Source organism: Myxocyprinus asiaticus, chromosome 1 (assembly GCF_019703515.2).
Source record: "Myxocyprinus asiaticus isolate MX2 ecotype Aquarium Trade chromosome 1, UBuf_Myxa_2, whole genome shotgun sequence".
Lineage (NCBI taxonomy): Eukaryota > Metazoa > Chordata > Actinopteri > Cypriniformes > Catostomidae > Myxocyprinus > Myxocyprinus asiaticus.
Window position 1 is genome coordinate 49,020,468 of NC_059344.1, and position 19,897 is coordinate 49,040,364.

Consider the following 19,897-nt stretch of genomic DNA (forward strand, 5'->3'; position numbering starts at 1 on the left):
GTAAGCTAAAAAAAATAATTTAAACTCAAATCAATGTTTCATGTGAATTTATTTCTTTATTTGGCAAGAAGTCTTGTAACAGGCTGAATATTGATGAGTCAGACGGTCATTTTCACAAAATAAACCAACTGAACCGGAGGTTGATTCCAGCTCTTCAGCAATTTCTTTCTTCTAAAATGACATAAATTCAATGCAATTCAATATTTTATGTACATTAATTTATTTATTTGGTTAATAGCAGTGTATTAAGCGGGATAATGTACAGTCAGCCAGTTGTTATTGCAAAATAAACCCCTTCAGGGTGATTAAAGACCCCTCCGCTTTGCGTCGGGATCCTGATCACCCTGTAGGGCTTTATTGTGCGATAACAACCGGCTGAATGTACATTATCCCTTACATATCACAATTTTGATTTTAACTGGATTAACTGTTAGCCCTACTGCACATCCCATCATTCTTTTGAAACTCAGTGAAAATCCCATTACCTGTTCCTTCAGCTCACGGTCTGCTAACAGCTGTTTAAGGTACCATTCCTTGTTCTGACCCTGTAGTGACTGTAGGCCTAAAGCTGGGGAACGGAGAGCGTAATACAACTTGTCCTCATCACCACTCAACAGAGCCTGTTCTGCTGAATTCAGAGCTTTGGACACTGAGACAAAGCACAAACAATGAGAAATCAGATCATTAACTCAAAAGAACAGAAAGAGCTTGAGGGGTAATGGGATAAAGGGTGAAGTACACACAGTTGACTTTGCTGATGTTGCCCTGAATTTCGGCGTGGGTGAGCAGCTCATCGTAAACATCCCTTTCAGCCTCAGAGTTTTCTCCAGTCTGCACCAAAGAAATATGTATTTGATTTAAAGTCTTTTATCTTCATACAATGCACAAATATATAAATTATAAATAGTTTCTAAACTGATTTTATGCTGCTTCCTAAAATATCATCATAGTAGCTGTTACAAATGTAGTGAGCTGCTTTGCTGCCTATATGGGCATGCTAACAGTCATGGAATATTATAAGTGACTAATATGACCTTAGCTACCCAGATATAACAAGAATAATATTTAGAAACTGGCAGTGGAGTGCAGTTCGTACTCTCTTTCGGGAGTTGGCCACTTTTTCAGTCTTGGCCTGGAACAGGGTGTCCTGGTAATGCTGGGTGGCGCTCTCATCCAGGTGCAGTAACATGGCGTTTGGGTTTCTCATGGCAGCTAAAGTGCCCTCAGGGACTCCGTGGTCAATGGCCTCATTGATGGCGATCACAGCAGCATGCACTGAATCATTGCAGTGGAAGAGAATACAGACCTTTTGGGTTCAAACGAATGTTAAAAACTTCGTAATTTCCTACACTGTTAAGCTCTTGACAGTACAAGCTATGTCTAGTTGTTTATGTTTACAAGTGGACAGTGCCAAAGTGCCAAGAGGAGAATTTGACTTTAAAGCAGATGTTGAAACAATACTCACGGGCTGCCTCATCCACTGACAACTCATTGGCTAAAATCCCACCAATTTTGCTGAATGCTGGCATTTGAATGTTGTACTTCTCTAATTCAATCTTCATGTTGTTAATCTCCTCCTCTGTGATGCAAAGAAGTAACAAATTAAAAATGGCAATTTTTCTGTTTTCTGTTTGGTTTTAATATTTACTATTGTATGATTCTAGACAGACTCAGTATAATGATTGCAATGTCATGCTTTAATAAGCAGGTTAACCTTTTGGAAGGTAATCTTGGCTGTGCATTTTTCCATTGTTCTCAATAGGTCTGGGAAATAATGTTTCCCAGCCAGAAACTTGGCAGGCAGATCAAGCCAGTCAAAATGACAGGAAACGCTCATCCAATTGGTAATTACTTTCACACTGACCACAGCTCTCAGAACACCAGCATTTCAGAGTTTTCATACTGTTGTTGTAAAAACTAGAGGCTAAGAGTTATACCACAATGTGACTGTGAGCTGACTCACCTGTGAAGGCGACCTTGCCATACAGGTCTGTTATCTGGGGCGCAAGGCCAAGTTTAAACAGGTAGAGACTGTAAAGAAAACAGAACGTGATTATGTGATCTTATTCCTTAGGTGTGCTCTGGAAACTTAGTTCAAGTTTAACACACATCTCAAACAAGCTATCTCCATCAGCACTCAGACTCAGTACCCCTCACCCCACACTAGGACTCTGGTCCCCTGTATGCTGTTATTTCCTGTTTCTGCAGGCCAGATTTTTGGCCTTTGGGCCCAGTGACAATTTTGCATCGAGTTGGAATGTGAGTTACACATGGTGGAAAGATTCCCTACCCCCTTACTTAATGCCTCCACAGAAACATGTGCCTCTCTCATAGCACTCATGAACATGCAAAGTCAAGATTTTCACTGAAATAATTACTTTGGGGTGGATGAAAATGAATTTCAGGTTGTATCGTTAAAACATATTGTATGCCTTCAGAATACTTGAAATATCACGCACAAGGCTCATGGACTACTTTTATGACACTTTTGGGTGTTTTTTATGCTTTAAAGTAAAGCACTATCCACTGACACTGTATTGAAAAGATGAACCGGAATATTAATTAAAATGATCCTTTTGTGTTCGGCATTAGAAACGCCATTAGATTCCAATTTTGAAGCAATTCAATATTGATTCATTTTGGGAATATTTCAGCTACAATGTCATCAGGCATGTTTCATTAATTACATATTGCCTGATATTTTCACTGCATAATGTACATTGTGACTAAAACACATTCTGGGTTCACTATTTTTCCCTAATTCCCATATTTCCAAATGTCTCTGGCTATGCTGTTTTTAGTAAACTGTGAGAGACGTGATGTGGGTGACTTGACAATGAAGTTCTTGACATTTTTAAGTTTTAACCACGATGAAACCGCAATGTGAGCAGCGTCTTGGCTGCACAAACGACACATGCAATTTTACCAGCTTTCAGGTCCCGTGTCATGTGAAACTGCCTTGTTTAGTTTCTATTACATTGGATACATACCTGTCTTTATGTTTTCGTCGTGCCAGCCACCTCTGTAGTCGATGTTATACAGTAGTCTCAGTAGTAACATTCAAGCGTAATGGTTGACTGATGAGTGTGCCTGTGCACGTGCGTATGTGTGCGTGCGTGTTGGCTTAAACACAGTGAAACAACTCTGGCTACATCTACGAATTCAGGGGCTAATACAGCTGCATGCAGACAGAGATGTGCTCATTAATTTCTGTTTTGTTATTTATTTTATTTTTTCCATTGCATCACAAATGTCATGGACTCGGCTGGACTCGGAAAAATCCCGAGTCCCAAAGGCTCGAGACAGAGTCAAGTCCGAGTAAAAATGCATCCAAGTGCATCAATTTTTCTTTTACGTGTTATTTTTTATATTATTAAATATTATAAACTAGTAAGTTAACATTCAAAACAAATATAATGCAACGACAGAGGAGACCACAGCTCTTTCATGCCAAATGAACACAAAAGGCAAAAATAAATATTTCACACAGCGTTTATTTACAGATGATTCACACATTTAAAGTTGTACTGTTTTGTATTAAATATGCATGAGAATTATTGTATACTTAATATTATTATGTATAATATAACATTAGGGTTAACATATACAGTGTTACTCGTTAGGACAGTTTATTTTCAATTAGAGGGGCGAACAGTCGTGTGTGTCCCTGGTGTGGATGTGGCCAAAGCCATATGGGTTTGGAATGACATAAGGGTGAGCAAACTATGACAGAATTGTAATTTTTGGTTGAACTACCCCTTTAATACTTATCATTAGAACTTGAGTTTGAAAGGGATTTGTGAATGAGCCCACAGAGACCTAATAGTTACCTTAGAGCATGTATGCAATAGATGCAGCGTGGCATGTTCTTCCTGTCATAGATGTCTGTTGTCTCAGGATAGAAAATCTGACAGAGAGAGACAAGCACATGTACTTTGATGATGTTGAATGGAGCATTGTTGCCGAACATGGGAAGGTAGCTGAAAGGCAAGCTCTGTCATGCTGGTGACTCAATAATGGAGAAGAAACTCTGCTAATGAAAGAACAAGGAAATCTCTTGTACAGCCGTATTCCACCTCTCCACTACTCACCTTAGGAAGGCCCTTATCTGTCATTGCATTCAGCCATTGGATGATATTGTCTGTGTGTCTGAAATGGAGTCCAGTGGCCTACAAGTGGGACAAAGGAACACAAAAGCAGCAAATGAATTCTAACCTTCTGCTATCTCCATATCAGTGCTTTTTATAAACTTCAGTACTACCTTGTAACGTGTTTGCTCGCGGTCATAGATCCTTTTGAGAAAGACCACACTGGGAGCAAAGAAGTTTCCCAACTTGGCAAGGTATACGCCGTTCCTCAGGCCCTCCTCCAGCTCAGTGGTGGGCGGAAGATCCTCGTTTAAACACGCCTCAATCCATCTGAAACACACAAAGACAGCGTCTTCAGCAAAGCAAACACATTACCACAGAGAGAGGATCTTAAAATTTAGTAAGTCATGCCATCGTATAGATAGGGATACTGATAGGGGGAAGTGATCTGCGAATGAGACGAGCTGGACATGAACTGGCGTTGAAGCATGTATACTATCTATGAGCCCCTGTCTTCGATAAGCTGATAGTTTTAAACAAGTTTAAAGCTTGATGAAAATTAATTATTAGTACACATACATTGATTTAATAAGCTTATAGGGATAGTTCACCCAATAATTATGATGTCACCTTTACTCACCATTATGTTGTTCCAAACCCATATGACTTTCTTACATGGAACACAAAATGAGAGTTTCCCTTTCATTGTACAGATAAAAAAAAAAATGCATTAAAAAGCAAATGGTGACTGCTTAACATCTCCTCTTGCATAACACAGAAGAAAATGTTACACGGGTTTGGAACAACATGAGTGAGCGTGAATGCTGCTTCAAACGCTCCACCATCATTCCTGTCCCAAGAAACCCAAAATCACTGGACTTAATGACTATAGACCCGTCGCTCTGACGTCTGTGGTCATGAAGTCATTTGAGAGAGTGGTGTTGGCCCACCTGAAGGATATCACTGGACCCTTTCTAGATCCCCTTCAATTTGCTAATCGAGCAAACAGGTCTGTGGATGATGCAGTCAACATGGGACTGAATCATATCCTGCAACATCTGGACAGAACAGGGACATATGCAAGGATCCTTTTTGTGGACTTCAGTTCAGCTTTCAACACCATCATCTCAGCTATTCTCCGGACTAAATTACACCAACACATGTCTATCTGTCAGTGAATCACCAGCTTTCTGACAGACAGGCAGCAGCTAGTGAGACAGGGGAAATTCACTTCCAGCACATGTACAATCAGCACTGGTGCCCCCCAGGAATGTGTGCTCTCCCCACTACTCTTCTCCCTGTATACAAATGACAGCACCACCAAGGAACCCTCTGTCAAGCTCCTAAAGTTTGCAGATGACCCAACAGTCATCGGCCTCATCCAAGATGACGATGCATCTGTATACAGAAGGGAGGTTGAACGGCTGGCTCACCGGTGCAGTCAAAACAACCTGGAGTTCAACACGCTCAAAACAGTGGAGATGATTGTGGACTTTAGGAGGAACACCCCGACATTAACCCTGCTCACTATTCTAAACAGCACTGTGGCAGCAGTGGAGTCATTCAGGTTCCTGGGCATTACCATCTCACAGGATCTGAAATGGGAGACCCACATTGACTCCATTGTGAAAAAGGCCCAGCAGAGGTTGTACTTCCTTCGCCAGCTGAGGAAGTTCAACCTGCCACAGGCACAGCTGATACAGTTCTTCTCAGCAGTCATTGAGTCTGCAGGGTCAACTTGGCCTTGTGCTTAGGGTCATTGTCATGCTGGAATGTCCAAAAGCATCCTATGCGCAGCTTTCGTGCAGAAGAATGCAAATTGTCTGCCAGTATTTTCTGATAACATTCATCTTGCCATCAATTTTCACAAGATTCCCCGTTGCCTTTAGTGCTCACACACACCCAAAACATCAGTGAGCCACCACAATGCTTCACAGTGGGGATGGTATTCTTTTCACTATAGGCCTTGTTGACCCCTCTCCAAACATAGCGCTTATGGTTGTGAACATAAAGCTCTATTTTGGTCTCGTCACTCCAAATTACAGTGTGCCAGAAGATGTGAGGTGTGTCAAGGTGTTGTTTTTTGTGGCACTGACGTAGTAATGTCTTCTTTCTGGCAACTCGACAATGCAGCTCATTTTTGTTCAAGTATCGTCATATTGTGCTCCTTGAAACAACCACAACGTCTTTTTCCAGAGCAGCCTGTATTTTCTCCTGAGGTTACCTGTGGGTTTTTCTTTGTATCCCGAACAATTCTTCTGGCAGTTGTGGCTGAAATCTTTCTTGGTCTACCTGACTTTGGCTTGGTATCAAGAGATCCCCAAATTTTCCACTTCTTAATAAGTGATTGAACAGTACTGACTGGCATTTTCAAGGCTTTGGATATCTTTTTATATCCTTTTCCATCTTTATAAAGTTCCATTACCTTGTTACGCAGGTCTTTTGACAGTTCTTTTCTGCTTCTCATGGCTCAGTATCTAGCCTGCTCAGTGCATCCACGTGAGAGCTAACAAGCTCATTGACTATTTATACACAGACACTAACTGCAATTTAAAAAGTCACAGGTGTGGGAAATTAACCTTTATTTGCCATTTAAACCTGTGTGTGTCACCTTGTGTGTCTATAACAAGGCCAAACATTCAAGGGTATGTAAACTTTTGATCAGGGCCATTTGGGTGATTTCTGTTATCATTATTATTTAAAAAGGAGCCAAACAACTATGTGATAATAAATGGCTTCATATGATCACTATCCTTAAATAAATGACAGTTTATTTGCATGATCATTCATATTTTCAAAATCAATGCCAAAATTTCACAATTTCTGCCAGGGTATGCAAACTTTTGAGCACAACTGTATGTGCAATTCTATTTTTATTATTAGGTTCTAACCTTGTGAATGTTTTGTAAAAAAAAAAAATTGTCTGAAATTTTAAAGTGACAACAGCTTCTAATCATATAAATTGACAGAATGTGAAATACTTAAGCTGAAATAAGAATTAAAATGAACAAAAGCAAAATATGAAAATTAAATGTATAATCTCACATACTATATTGCATGAAGTCATATATATGAATACTACATATGTGAAGATGCCCCCTTCTCGGTTTGCTTAATATTTTTTTCAGTGTTCAGTTGCATTACACTTATATGCTGTCAAAAGTCTGGTGAGTAAAAACTAAAATTCACAAGCCAATGGCGATTCTTTCTCCGACGGATCCATCACAGATGCGTAACGTACAGTCACCAGAGTAACCTGAAACACTCATGTTTGTGTGAAGAACAGTCTGCGTTTCTAACTAAATCTATGGCCAACAAGACCAACCAAACAATGTTATTGCTCAAGTTAAAGGAAATGCGGAAATTTACCTAAAAATATTGACATTCTGTATGTTACAACCTTTGAGAGCCACCCCCGTTTGAAAACCTCTGCACTATTGTGCTATATGATGCAAGTTTACTATTGCTGACACCATCACCAAGAAATGCAAGGGCCATTAAATGTTATTGTGTTGTTATAAAAGACACTGTGCTGTAAAATCAGCATGTTAGACTGCATGGATCAGTTCATTATTATGCATTTGTAGGGCTTGGGATAGTTTTCAAACACATTTGAATGCCTTTATGAAGCTTATAACCCTTGGGGACGTACTCAAATACAGAGTCAAATATATTTGATCATCAGCATACAAAATTACACTCATGCAATAAAAATGACATTAAAGCACACCCTGAACTGTTCTTTTTCCATCATATTATTTGTTAAGAGCCTTCATAACAAGGGTGTTTTCTTCAAAGATGAATAGAATCCAGCCACATACAAGCTGGTTTCTTCATATGTCTAACACATTCACAACATATTCCTGTACATTTCAACCCGTTTAGCTCACATACACACAAACATTCCACGAAGGCCAACATGTGCTGTTAAAACAGAAACAACACAACCTTACATAAAGTCAACCACTTTACAACAACATATTTTAAATATTTAACAACTGGTAAAGAAATAACTCCTCTAAAACTTAGAAACTGTGCACCAGGACTAAAAGTTCTCACTCTGCTAAGATAGTAGTTTTGTAGATCAGCCGATGATGCAAAGTACACACTTCCATTATCATGGAATTTTCATACCATTTACATATTGCTTGTTGTCTGCTTTGCAAGGGTTGATTCTGTTTCTTAAAGGGAAGGCAGATGGTTGGTCAGTTACTGTGTGTTTGCCGAGCCTCATCTCCACATTGAACTTAAAGGGATAGTTCACCCAAAAATGAACATTCTCTCATCATTTCACTACCCTCATGCCATCCCAGATGTGTTTGACTGACTTTCTTCTGCAGAACACAAATTAAGATATTTAGGAGAATATTTCAGCTCTGTAGGTCCATACAATGCAAGTGAATGGTGGCCAGAACTTTGAATCTCCAAAAAGCACATTAAATCAGTGTGACAAGGAGGAGGGCAGAGCTGGCCCGTGACTATGCACACCGACCCCCAATCGGGCTAATCAGCCGAGGAGAGGGATAAGTGCAATGAAATGCGGCAGGTCGGGGGAGAGAGAGCTACAGGCAGCTGCCCTGTATGCATTTACGTTTGTGTGTCTGTGTTTACGTTTATTAAAAACATTACTTTGATGCTTCATCTGGTTCCCACCTCCTCCTTTCCATTGAACCCCGTTACAGTCAGCATTAAAGTCCATAAGACTCCAGAGGTTAAATCCATATCTTCAGAAGCTATATAATAGGTGTGTGTGAGGAACAGATCAATATTTAAAGTCCTTTTTTTATTATAAATCTCCTCTTTCACTTTCACATTCATCTTCTTCTGTTGGCAATTCACATTCTTCCTGCATATTGCCACCTACTGGTTAAAGGTGGAGATTTAAAAGAAAAATAATAAATAAATATCTGTTTCTCACCCACACCATCATTTTGCTTCAGAAGATTTGGATTTAACCAATGAAGTCTTAGATTACTTTTTTGCTGCCTTCATGGGATTTTTCAAAGTTCTGGCAACCATTCACTTGCATTGTATGGACCTACAGAGCTGAGATATTATTCTAAAAATCTTAATTTGTGTTCTGCAAAAGAAAGTCAGTCATACACATCTGGGATGGTATGAGGGCGAGTATTTAGAATTTTTTTCATGCTCAGGGAGTCCAGGGTCATCCCAAGGATCTGCGCTGTCTGAGATGGCAGGTGTTGGGAGAAACTGGTCAAGATTCCGTCGTACTCGCAATGAGGGCCAGCAATCAGCTGGGAGGAAAGATGGCGTAGACTCAGGAGACCTATGACTTCAGTTGGAGGCCAGTAGGCGGCACCAGGTTCGTAGACAACCTAGACATAAAATACAGCCGGCAGCAGCTACCTGTAGACGGCCGGAGGATGAGCCGCCTCCTCGTTCCTGATGGTTTTCAGGACCTGCTGTGCCTCCTCCCTCCTTTAGTTCATGTAGATGCCTGGAAAGGCAAACGATCCTTGGGTCATCGTGATAATGACCCAGGGCTATCGGCTTCAATTTGTAACCAGGCCACCTCTTTTATGGGTTCTGACCATGTCCTCAGCTTCTGGTCATTCAGAAGGTAAAGCTCTGTTAGGGGAGATCAGAACTCTTCTGGAGAAAGGAGCTATACAGGAACAGAGGCAGGACGAGGCACAGACCGGGTTTTGTTCCCGTTACTTTTTGGTCCCAAAGAAAGATGGCACTTATCAGCCCATCTTGGATCTCAGGGGTCCGAACAGTTTTCTAAAACCCCTAAGGTTCAGGATGCTAACTATCCCACGAGTGAAACAGGCTGTGCGTCGGGACGACTGGTTCGCTTGCATAGATCTGAAGAACGCCTACTTCCAGATCCCAAATTGGGAGGGACACGGGTGTTTTCTTCGATTTGCATTCAACAGCAAGGTGTTCCAGTTCCAGGTTTTACATTTTTGGCCTGTCCCTCGCTCCCCGTACCTTCATATGGTGCACGGATGCAGCACTTGCCCCCACGGTGCCATCAGGGGGTACGAAATTTGAATTATTAGGTTGACTGGCTGGTGTGCACGGTCAGAGAAGACTTGTCGTCAGCATGTAGAGCTGGTCATCGATCACATTCAGTCCTTAGGGCTTCAACTGAACAAAGAAAAGAGCAGACTCAGTCCATCTCATACAGCTCAGTTCCATGGGATGACCCTGGACTCCCTGAGCATGAATGTTTCTCTGACAGTGGAGTGGCATCAGTCTCTCATGGCCTATCTCTCCCTTTTTCGGTATGGTCAGAGGGTTCAGTGGAGAACTTGCCTCCGGCTGCTAGGCCTCATAGCAGCAGGTGCCCAGATAATCCCTCTAGGACTTCTGTTTATGCATCCAGTCCAGAGGTTACCCGAGGCAGCACTGTCAAGTGTTGTTATTGCTGCTGTTTTCGGGATGTGTGTGATTATCCGCATTAGCACTTTAATGTGCAATACGGTATATAGTGCTTCTAATGTTCCTGATGCAGTTACACCAAGAGGGACGGTTAACACCACGCTTAAAATCAGTTTCAACAACTTACCTAGATTCGTCCGGGTTAGCGATTTAGAACACTAGATGCAATACGGAACTACAGCCCCGTGACCGCGTTAACACCTTGTTATGGTGCGATACAGTATAACTGCGAGAAAATACGAAGAATTATATGTAAGCGAAAGTCTCAGAGAGGTCCAACTAGCAAGCTCTCACTACCCCTGATGGAGCAGAAGCTTCGCACTGATGCCTGCAAGAAACAAATATAAGTCAGGAAAGCGACTGAATGAAAAATGTAATGAAAAATTTTGATAATAGAGATTACCAGAAGTCACCAGTTTTATGCACCGTAACCCGTGGAATCAAAAGAAGAAATGCGCAATGATCATGCCTGTTATAGCCAGGTGTGTATGATCTGCACATAAGCAATTAATTAGTGTCTTACAGAGAGTCCACGTCACATGCCACGGGTGGTGTCATAGTCCGAAAAACGTATGTATTCTGGTGGAGAGTACGATACGATAGAGAACAAGTTTTGTTGCGTATCGCCTCTATATTTGAGTGTGGATGTGTTCAAAAGTTTAAGCATTTATTTAAAACAGGTGTTTTCTATGTTTTATTTGGATATAACTTGTTAATTCCACTGCTGGGCCCACATGCTTGCTTCTTTTGATGAATAAAAATCTTATTTTGTGAAATTATACAAACTACTATTAAGAGTTGATCAAAAAATATAGTTATAAAAAGGGGTTGGGTGGCTATTGATTTATTTTCAGGAACTGCGTTGGGAACCCCTGAGCAAGAGAATATGTAAGTGCCCACACAGGGCACACATTCACAGTGGCTTGGTAACAACCTTCCTTTCACTCTCCACTCTCTCTCTCCCTCTCCCTCTCTCCCTCTCCCTCTCTCCCTCTCCCTCTCTCCCTCTCCGTCCCTCTCTCTCTTTAATAGCTCTTTGTAAGAGACACTCCTGCAGGCTCACACACATACACATAGGAGACACCCATTAACTCCCATTAACCCATTATTACATCAATGCTATAAATCGGCCCTACGTGTGACCTAAAAAAGGCTACATTTAATCCCTGATAGAATTAAAACAATTTAGAAATAACATTTTGTATTCAACAGAGGAAAGAACATCATACAAGTTTGGAACAACATGGTGTGTAAATGGAGACATAATTTTCAATTTCAGGTGACAATCCCTTTAGAGGTATAGTTCACCCAAAAATGAAATCAGTCATCATTTACTCACACTCATGCCATCCCAGTTGTTTATGATGTTCTTTCTTCTGTTGAACACAGAAAGATACGAAAGATTTTTAGAAGAATATCTCAGCTTTATAGGTTCACACAATGTAAGTGAATAATGAGCAGAACTTTAAATCACCAAAAATCAAAAAGAATAAAAATAATTATGATTCCAGTGGGTATATCCATAATTAAGAAGTGATATTAAAAAGTGTGGGTGAGAAACAGATCAATATTTAACTTTTTATTTTTTTCACCATAAATCTCCACCTTTGACCAGCCCTGACCGGTAGGTGGCGATATGCATGAAGAATGCTAATGGCCAAAAAACAAAAGAAGAGGAATGTGGAAGTGAAAGTGGACCTGTACAGTAAAAATGACTTACATATTGATCCGTTTCTCACCCACACTTATCATTTCACTTTAGAAGATATGGATTTAACCAATGGTGAGAGAATTTTCATTTTTGGGTGAACTATCCCTTTAAGACAGCTAACATCTAAGACTCAAGCTGAGGGTAACGATATCTACAACAGCAGACTTCCTTTAGTGTGACACAGGAAGACTAAAGCCGCACAGTTCAGAGGTCATTCCAATAGGAAGGGATGAGCGTGAGCCCACTGTCTCCTGAGGAAAACACACAAAGACTTCCTGCTCCTATTTTGTAACACTCATAGAAAAACACTCGAAGAAAGTTAAAGGGATTATATCATGAGCAGTGGCGAATTCTCAGGGCCAGCAAAGCCTTCTCTGCTGGCCTAACATGTAAAATAAATAAATATTTTACATCCTTTCATTCTCAATCACCTTTTTGCCTATGTATTTTTAATTGCTTTCCACTTTTAATTAATCTACAAACAAATAGAGAAAAACGAAAATTTTATCCAGTCAAAATTTATTCCTTGATGCTTACAAGCAAAATGTGACAACTGTTTCACAAATCACATGCCCGAAGCAGCACGTGAGTTTGAGCTCCACCCCCTCAGGCCTTCAGAATTTCCACAGAATCCCTCAACAGTGCAGTGAATAGTGAATCTAAAGTCAGATTGTCAGATTCAGATTCATCAGCCAATCAGATTGATCTGTTTGTTCTTGGTTGGTGTGATCTTTAGGATATGTCCCGGTCGAGGCCTTCTTGCTGGTCTTGAGTGATGCAGTCACGCTTTAAGTGATGTAATCTGAAAGCGAGCGCGAGATCTTGCTGACAAGTCAACTGTCATTACTGCTGGTATTGCCATTGAGAAAGAGATCTTTATGGATTTAAAAACACGAGATGTTCTGCATGACCATGTGATTGATTAATTTATTAAACAGGAAAGGAGGATTGATTTTCACTTCAAGCAAACTGTTAAGTGCTTTTTGCATTGTTATAGCAACATCAGGAGTTTTCTAAGCGTAAATTAGGCTGCTTGAGCATTCAGTGTCAGATCAAGTTTTGAAAAGTGCTGCGTTCCATTCAACTCGGAAAGTCAGATTTTACAATTTCTTACTAAGAAAAGTGCAATGGAATACATCTTGAAGTCAGAATTACAGCTTGTAGGCTCATGCAGAAATTCTCAACTCCGATTTCGCCGAGATGCAGGTGCATGATGTCACACAAACATGTCGACACTCAGGGAGATATACAAAGTAAGTGATAAACATTCACTTTATTAAGTAATATCGATAAATGAGTTCGTTTCCACATTACATGATATTAAATCTTGTTTAACAAACATCTGCAGAAACAGGTGTATAAAACATGGTAAATTATAATCTCTTTTGATAATCGTACACCTGTAGCACAAATGCTAGCACTGCAGCATTGTTTATCAGTTGGGTTGCTAGGAGACATCTCTAATGAGAGTCAAACCTCTGCTAAGCTAACGGGAGCAGTGCAGTTCCGAATATCGGGGAATGGAATGCATTTATGGTCGGCGATATCAAGTAGGAATATCCCACATCCAGCTTGAATGGAACGCAGCATAACCGTGTACCCTGACAAAGCTAAATTTATTGCAAGCAACATTTAAAAATCGCAAATATTATTAGATAGATTTTTCAAGGTATTACAGACCTCCTTGGTAGATTCATATGAAAAATTATGATTTTTGAATGTCTGTTCGGGAGACGTTCATTTCACAAAACAGTCATGCTGCAGTTAAAATTAGGCTTGCTTGAGCATTAAGTGTCATTTCATGTTCTGGCTTTCGTGTGTGGACGTGTTTTTAAAATGTCAATTGGTATTATTAGTTAGATGCGACATAATGTATGATGCCCAAAGGCATAGGGTGTCTTATTCATTGTGAAACTGTGTTTCCTTAATGGCATGAATTACACTGAAGGCCTAGACTTTTAATGCACAGCCCACCACTGATCATGAGAACATCAAATATTAAAATAAATGAGTTTGCTGTAACACAAAAACATACAGTAAATATACAACATTCATGTGTATATATGTGTATGTGTGTGTGTGTGTGTGTGTGTGTGTGTGTATACACATATATATATGTGTGTGTGTGTGTGTGTATACACATATATATATGTGTGTGTGTGTGTGCGTATATATGTGTGTGTGCGTATATATATGGATGGATGGATGGATGGAGATATATACACACAGTTGAAGTCAGAAGTTAACATACACCTTAGCCAAATACATTTAAACTCAGTTTTTCACAATTTCACAAAACCCTGACATTTAATCATAGAAAACATTCCCTGTCTTAGGTCAGTTAGGATCGCTACTTTATTTTAAGAATGTGAAGAGAGAATTATTTATTTCAGCTTTTATTTCTTTCATCACATTCCCAGTGGGTCAGAAGTTTATATACAATTTGTAAGTATCTGGTGGCATTGCCTTTCAATTTTTTTTTAACTTGGTTCAGATGTTTTTGGTAGCCTTCTACAAGCTTCTCACAATAAGTTGCTGGAATTTTGGCCCATTCCTCCAGACAGAACTGGTGTAACTGAGTCAGGATTGTAGGCCTCCTTGCTTGCACACGCTTTTTCAGTTCTGCCCACAAATTTTCTATTGGATTGAGGACTTTGTGATGGCCACTCCTATACCTTGACTTTGTTGTCCTTAAGCCATTTTGCTACAACATTGGAGGTATGCTTGAGGTCATTGTCCATTTGGAAGACCATTTCACATCCACTTCATGGCTTATGTCTTGAGATGTTGCTTCAATAAATACATATAATTTTCCTTCCTCATGAAGCCATCTATTTTGTGAAGTGCACCAGTCCCACCAGTCCCCATGCTTCATGGTTGGGATGGTGTTCTTCGGCTTGCAAGCCTCACCCTTTTTCCTCCAAACATAACGATGGTCATTATGGCCAAAAAGTTCAATTTTTGTTTCATCATACCAGAAGATATTTCTCCAAAAAGTAAGATCTTTGTCCCTATGTGCATTTGTAAACTGTAGTCTGGCTTTTTTATGGCCTTTCAGGTTATGTCGATATAGGACTCGTTTTACTGTGGATATAGATACTTGTCTACCTATTTTCTCTAGCATCTTCACAAGGTCCTTTGCTGTTGTTCTGGAATTGATTTGCACTTTTTGCACCAAACTACATTCATCTGTAGGAGACAGAATGTGTCTCCTTACTGAGCGGTATGATGGCTGCATGGTCCCATGGTGTTTCTACTTGCGTACTATTGTTTGTACAGATGAACGTGGTACCTTCAGGCATTTGGAAATTGCTCCCAAGGATGAACCAGACTTGTGGAGGGCCACAATTTTTTTTCTGAGGTCTAGGCTGATTTCCTTTGATTTTCCCATGATGTCAAGCAAAGAGGCACTGAGTTTGAAGGTAGGCCTTAAAATACATCCACAGTTACACCTCCAATTCAGTACACCTCCTATCAGAAGCTAATTGTGTAATTGTCTAAAGGCTTGACATCATTTTCTAGAATTTTCCAAGCTGCTTAAAGGCACAGTTAAGTAAGTGTATGTAAACTTCAGACTTCAACTGTAAATACATACACATACATAAGGTAGACGATATTGTAGATATTTTGATTAAAGATGATATTTTTTATTTTTGGTATGTATATTATTAATATTTATTTTATTTACATCATGTATAATATTACAGGTGCATAGGCCAACCTATATTATTAAAACTGACTGATTCACAAGGCAGAGAAAATACTGTATCAGTCATATGGAACTCTAATCTAGAGAGATGGAGATGAGAGATACAACAGCTCTTTTAAGTGTTTCTATTCACTCTGCAGCTAAGTAGTTCTGATAGCATTTTACACAAAGCATTTTGTAATTTTTGACTTTCTTGTCAAAATTCTGTAATAAGTGAGCGGCATGATGAGATGAGGCAAAACTGCATCCCTCCAATGACGCACGCTTGCAGTGTAGACATCTTCATTGGTCATAACCAGGAGTGGTAGTTTTATCATGTTGCTCGCTTACCGAGACGCAATTTGTGTGTAGAATTAACAGGTTTATATAGGTTTTTCTTTTTATATATATATATTTAGAGAGAGAGCGAGTGAGCAGTAGTGCTGATTTACTTGCGCTGATTCTGGAATTACATAGAAAGATGAATTTCTCAACTGTTGATGTTAATGGAAACAAATATGTGTGAGAATTCCCCGCATAATGAATGTGGAACTTGTAGTTATTAAAATTGTACGCAATATCCACAATCCCGCGGCGCATTTCAGGCCTTAATACACACTAAAGTATGCCAATGAAACTGCTGAGATAAGACTGAAATGATCAGGAACCTTGTTAATAATAAACCTCAACTGCATGTATCTAACATTGGGATCCTTTGAAAGGATATGCAGAGGGGCAGGTGCTACACAGACAGGAACAGCACAACTTTGGAGGATGTTTTGAATACTGAATGTTAAAGAATGCTTTCATTGTACTATTAACTCTTATCTCAAAAGATACAAAAATCCTTATGATATGACCCCTTTCAGCTTGACAAACGCATACAGGATAAAATACTCATTAGAAGTGAATCACTTATCAGTCAGTGTGTTTTAAGCAAACGCCCTTTTGGCTGGTACTGTGGATCTCAACACATCAACTGTATTTCCCCACCCATTTGGTTCCAAGCCTTTAGCCAACTTGCAGCTGCAGCCCACAAACAGTCACTTCCTCACTCTTACAACAAACTTCAAAGGCCAAGTTCAGTTTGGCTACTCCATGCATTAATCAAAACAGCTCTGAGTGAGGAGGCGGAGAGTTTAGAGGGAGTCCATAACACCACTGCACCATCATTTGTGTGTTCACACTTTAAAGCAATGGGCAATTATGTAGGAAAGGTGATGCCAAACAAGAAAAATCATTTCTAATTTTCAGTTTTGCATAAAAATAATTCTGTAATTATGTGCAGTGTAGAAGGCCATATAAGGGACCCAGCATGAATTTGAAAATTAATGTATATGATCCAAATACATTTCTCAAGTAGGGCTGAAAAAAATTAGTGGATGCTATCTACCACGTAATTAAAAAATTGTCAAAATATATTTCCATTGTCGAATAGTCGTTTGATCTTAACACAACACAAGATCATTTGAAACACTAATGATGATGCGGGAGAGCATCACTTCAGCTTGCTTGATTGAGAAGAAAACAGCTCACAGCCCAGACGCACTCCAAACTTTCCAAACAGGTTCAGGTGATGTAGACTGCAAAGTATGAGGGAATTATACAAAAATACAAAATAATACAGAAGCAGTGTCGTCGTGATGTAAAATAAAGGCATTCCACTTGAGCAAAACTTGCCTGTCAGAGTTATATCTTTAATGCATTCTTTAATAAAGTTAAAATAGTAAGGAAGCAGGTTGTATAAATAAGCAAACTCCTAAACTGGCAATTCTCTGTGCGGTCAGATTATATCGTCGTGTGAAAAACAGTGCAACACTGTCTCACGCAGAGACGCTCATCCATAGATTATAACATGATGGCTTGCAACGTAGCGAATCATAATATACAGTATGTGTCACGGTGTGTTTCTAATCGTGAAGAAAATCAGCGATTCGAGCTCTATTAAGAAGAGAGAGTTTGTTTTTTTATGAGTTAAAGATGAATCAAAGTTACCAAAAAGGTGAGAGAGTGTAGTCTTACCCCATTATATAATACAAAAAAAACTGGTATTTGACTTGTCTTTTTTGGTTTGTTTTCCAATAATATATCTAAAACTCCTTAAAACACTATGCATTTACCTGAGAAGCAACATATAAGATATTTAGACTTGCTTTCAGAGAATGTATCTTAAATATAAGTATATTTTGTCTTTACTGCATTGGCAGAAGTATGACCAAGTGAAGAAAATACGATTACATGCAAAATACATTCTCTGAAAGCAAGTCTAAATAACTTATATGTCGCTTCTCAAGTAAATGTATCTTGATTTAAGGATTTTTAGATCATTTTAAATGGAAAACAAGACAAAACCACTTGATGATAATAGGTTTTTTGCAGAAAGTAATTTTTTTCTTTGTAATTTAGTGAATGTCATTTAGAGGTATATTTAAAAGATGTTTTTGTCCTCTTTATTGTTAGTAAGCACGTTTAATACAACCTTTTACATTGAGGCACAAGCTGAATAGTACATTAAGAACTAATGATTAATCGTTGCAATAATCGCACGAATAATCATTCTAATAATTGTTAGATTTGTTGATTATCAAAATAAATCGCTAGTTGCAGCCCTATTCTCAAGGAAAACAAAAGGCATGACACAAACAATTGTACACGCTGTGCTTGCATTTGTGCCAGTTGTGATGGGCAGGGGAAAGGCAAACCAGTGGTGGTGCATATCTGACTGTAGTGAAATATCTAGCAAAAGTCACAAAGGCACACCGATCCGTGACTGTCTCCCTCCCTTTCTCATCTATTCAGCAAGGCAGTGGTGCTTCACTGTGACAGAATAAAGATCCATAATAATGGTCCACATTTCACAGTGACCAAGCATCAACATAAAAGACATATTTGTGTTGTTGTTAAACATTCCAGCTATCTTAGAAGTCTCACATAAATCTAAAAAATCAGGGAGAAAGACTGCATTTTGGGAGCAATGTATTGACAAGAAAAGGCCCTCGAAAAAGACAGGGAGAGAGCGAGAGTGAGTGTTTCACAGCATTGGCCAGCCAAGTGTTCCATTACATGCTCAACTGCTGCAGTGGAATTCAGTGCAGGATGACCTCTAGCATCAGGTGCCACATACACTCACAGGCTGTGTTGAATCACCTCTCAACAGGAAACTGCCGTCTGAAAATCACTCACCCCAAGCCACCCTTATGGAATGCTTTCACAGTTTTGCCACCTCTTTCACTAGCTCTTTTGATCTAATTTGCAGTTTCAAATGTTTACATATTAGTCAGATCTTAGATTAGAATTTGGCCCTACAAAAGTATTTGGGCACAAAAGTATTTGGCCTCATTTCCACTGTATGAATTACATTATAACAAAATACCAAACCAAGTGGCATCTGCAAACAAATGAAGCTAGATCTAACTTTACTTTCCTTAGTCATTTTTCCAATTATTTTTAACCAACATAGTGGTCCCATAGACATTTAGATATTGAACAATTAAAAACCTAACAAACTCCTTTCTGTAAAATATGTGCCTGAGCTCTTTTTCTTTAAAATAAATGTCACTTGGTTTGAAATTTTGTTATCTAATGCAATAACATTAATGCATTTCTTAGTGTGGCTTAGGTATCCAAATGGTCTACTTTTTGAGGCTGCTATAAGCACTAGAGGAAATGGTCCTTGCCACCTTAACGTTTCCAATATCCAAATCATTACAGATGAGCTGAGGCATCAAAATGGATTATGGTTTTAAAACGGTCACAGCAGCACACTGTTTCTATCCTTAAGCTTACATAGACTTGCACTTTAGTGTGTGACAATGGTCTTTTTGTGTGATTTTTTTTTCCATTGGTATAACAGCTGTGACCTAGGGGTCAAGAAACACTGTACAATCATTTAGTGATTCAAAAGAGAAAAATTCTTAATTTATTCAGGGTGAACAAATCATCTCACTCCCACATATTCTCACAGAAAATGTTGGTTAAAGCCACAACTGGCCCTTAGAAATC

At 39.3% G+C, this 19,897-nt stretch overlaps 1 protein-coding gene across 1 annotated transcript in view; it reads right to left on the reverse strand.

Annotated features, from left to right (window-relative positions):
• The window catches only part of LOC127447175 (ras GTPase-activating-like protein IQGAP1), a 61,531-nt gene that overhangs the window by 26,084 nt on the left and 15,550 nt on the right, over positions 1-19,897 (reverse strand). Inside the window, exons 3-10 of the mRNA XM_051708814.1 lie at positions 4,262-4,418; positions 4,092-4,169; positions 3,831-3,907; positions 1,964-2,031; positions 1,466-1,579; positions 1,097-1,275; positions 744-831; positions 486-649 (exon numbers count right to left, since the gene is read on the reverse strand). Of these exons, the coding sequence (XP_051564774.1) occupies positions 486-649; positions 744-831; positions 1,097-1,275; positions 1,466-1,579; positions 1,964-2,031; positions 3,831-3,907; positions 4,092-4,169; positions 4,262-4,418 (925 nt within the window). The remainder of the gene's footprint in view (positions 1-485; positions 650-743; positions 832-1,096; positions 1,276-1,465; positions 1,580-1,963; positions 2,032-3,830; positions 3,908-4,091; positions 4,170-4,261; positions 4,419-19,897) is intronic.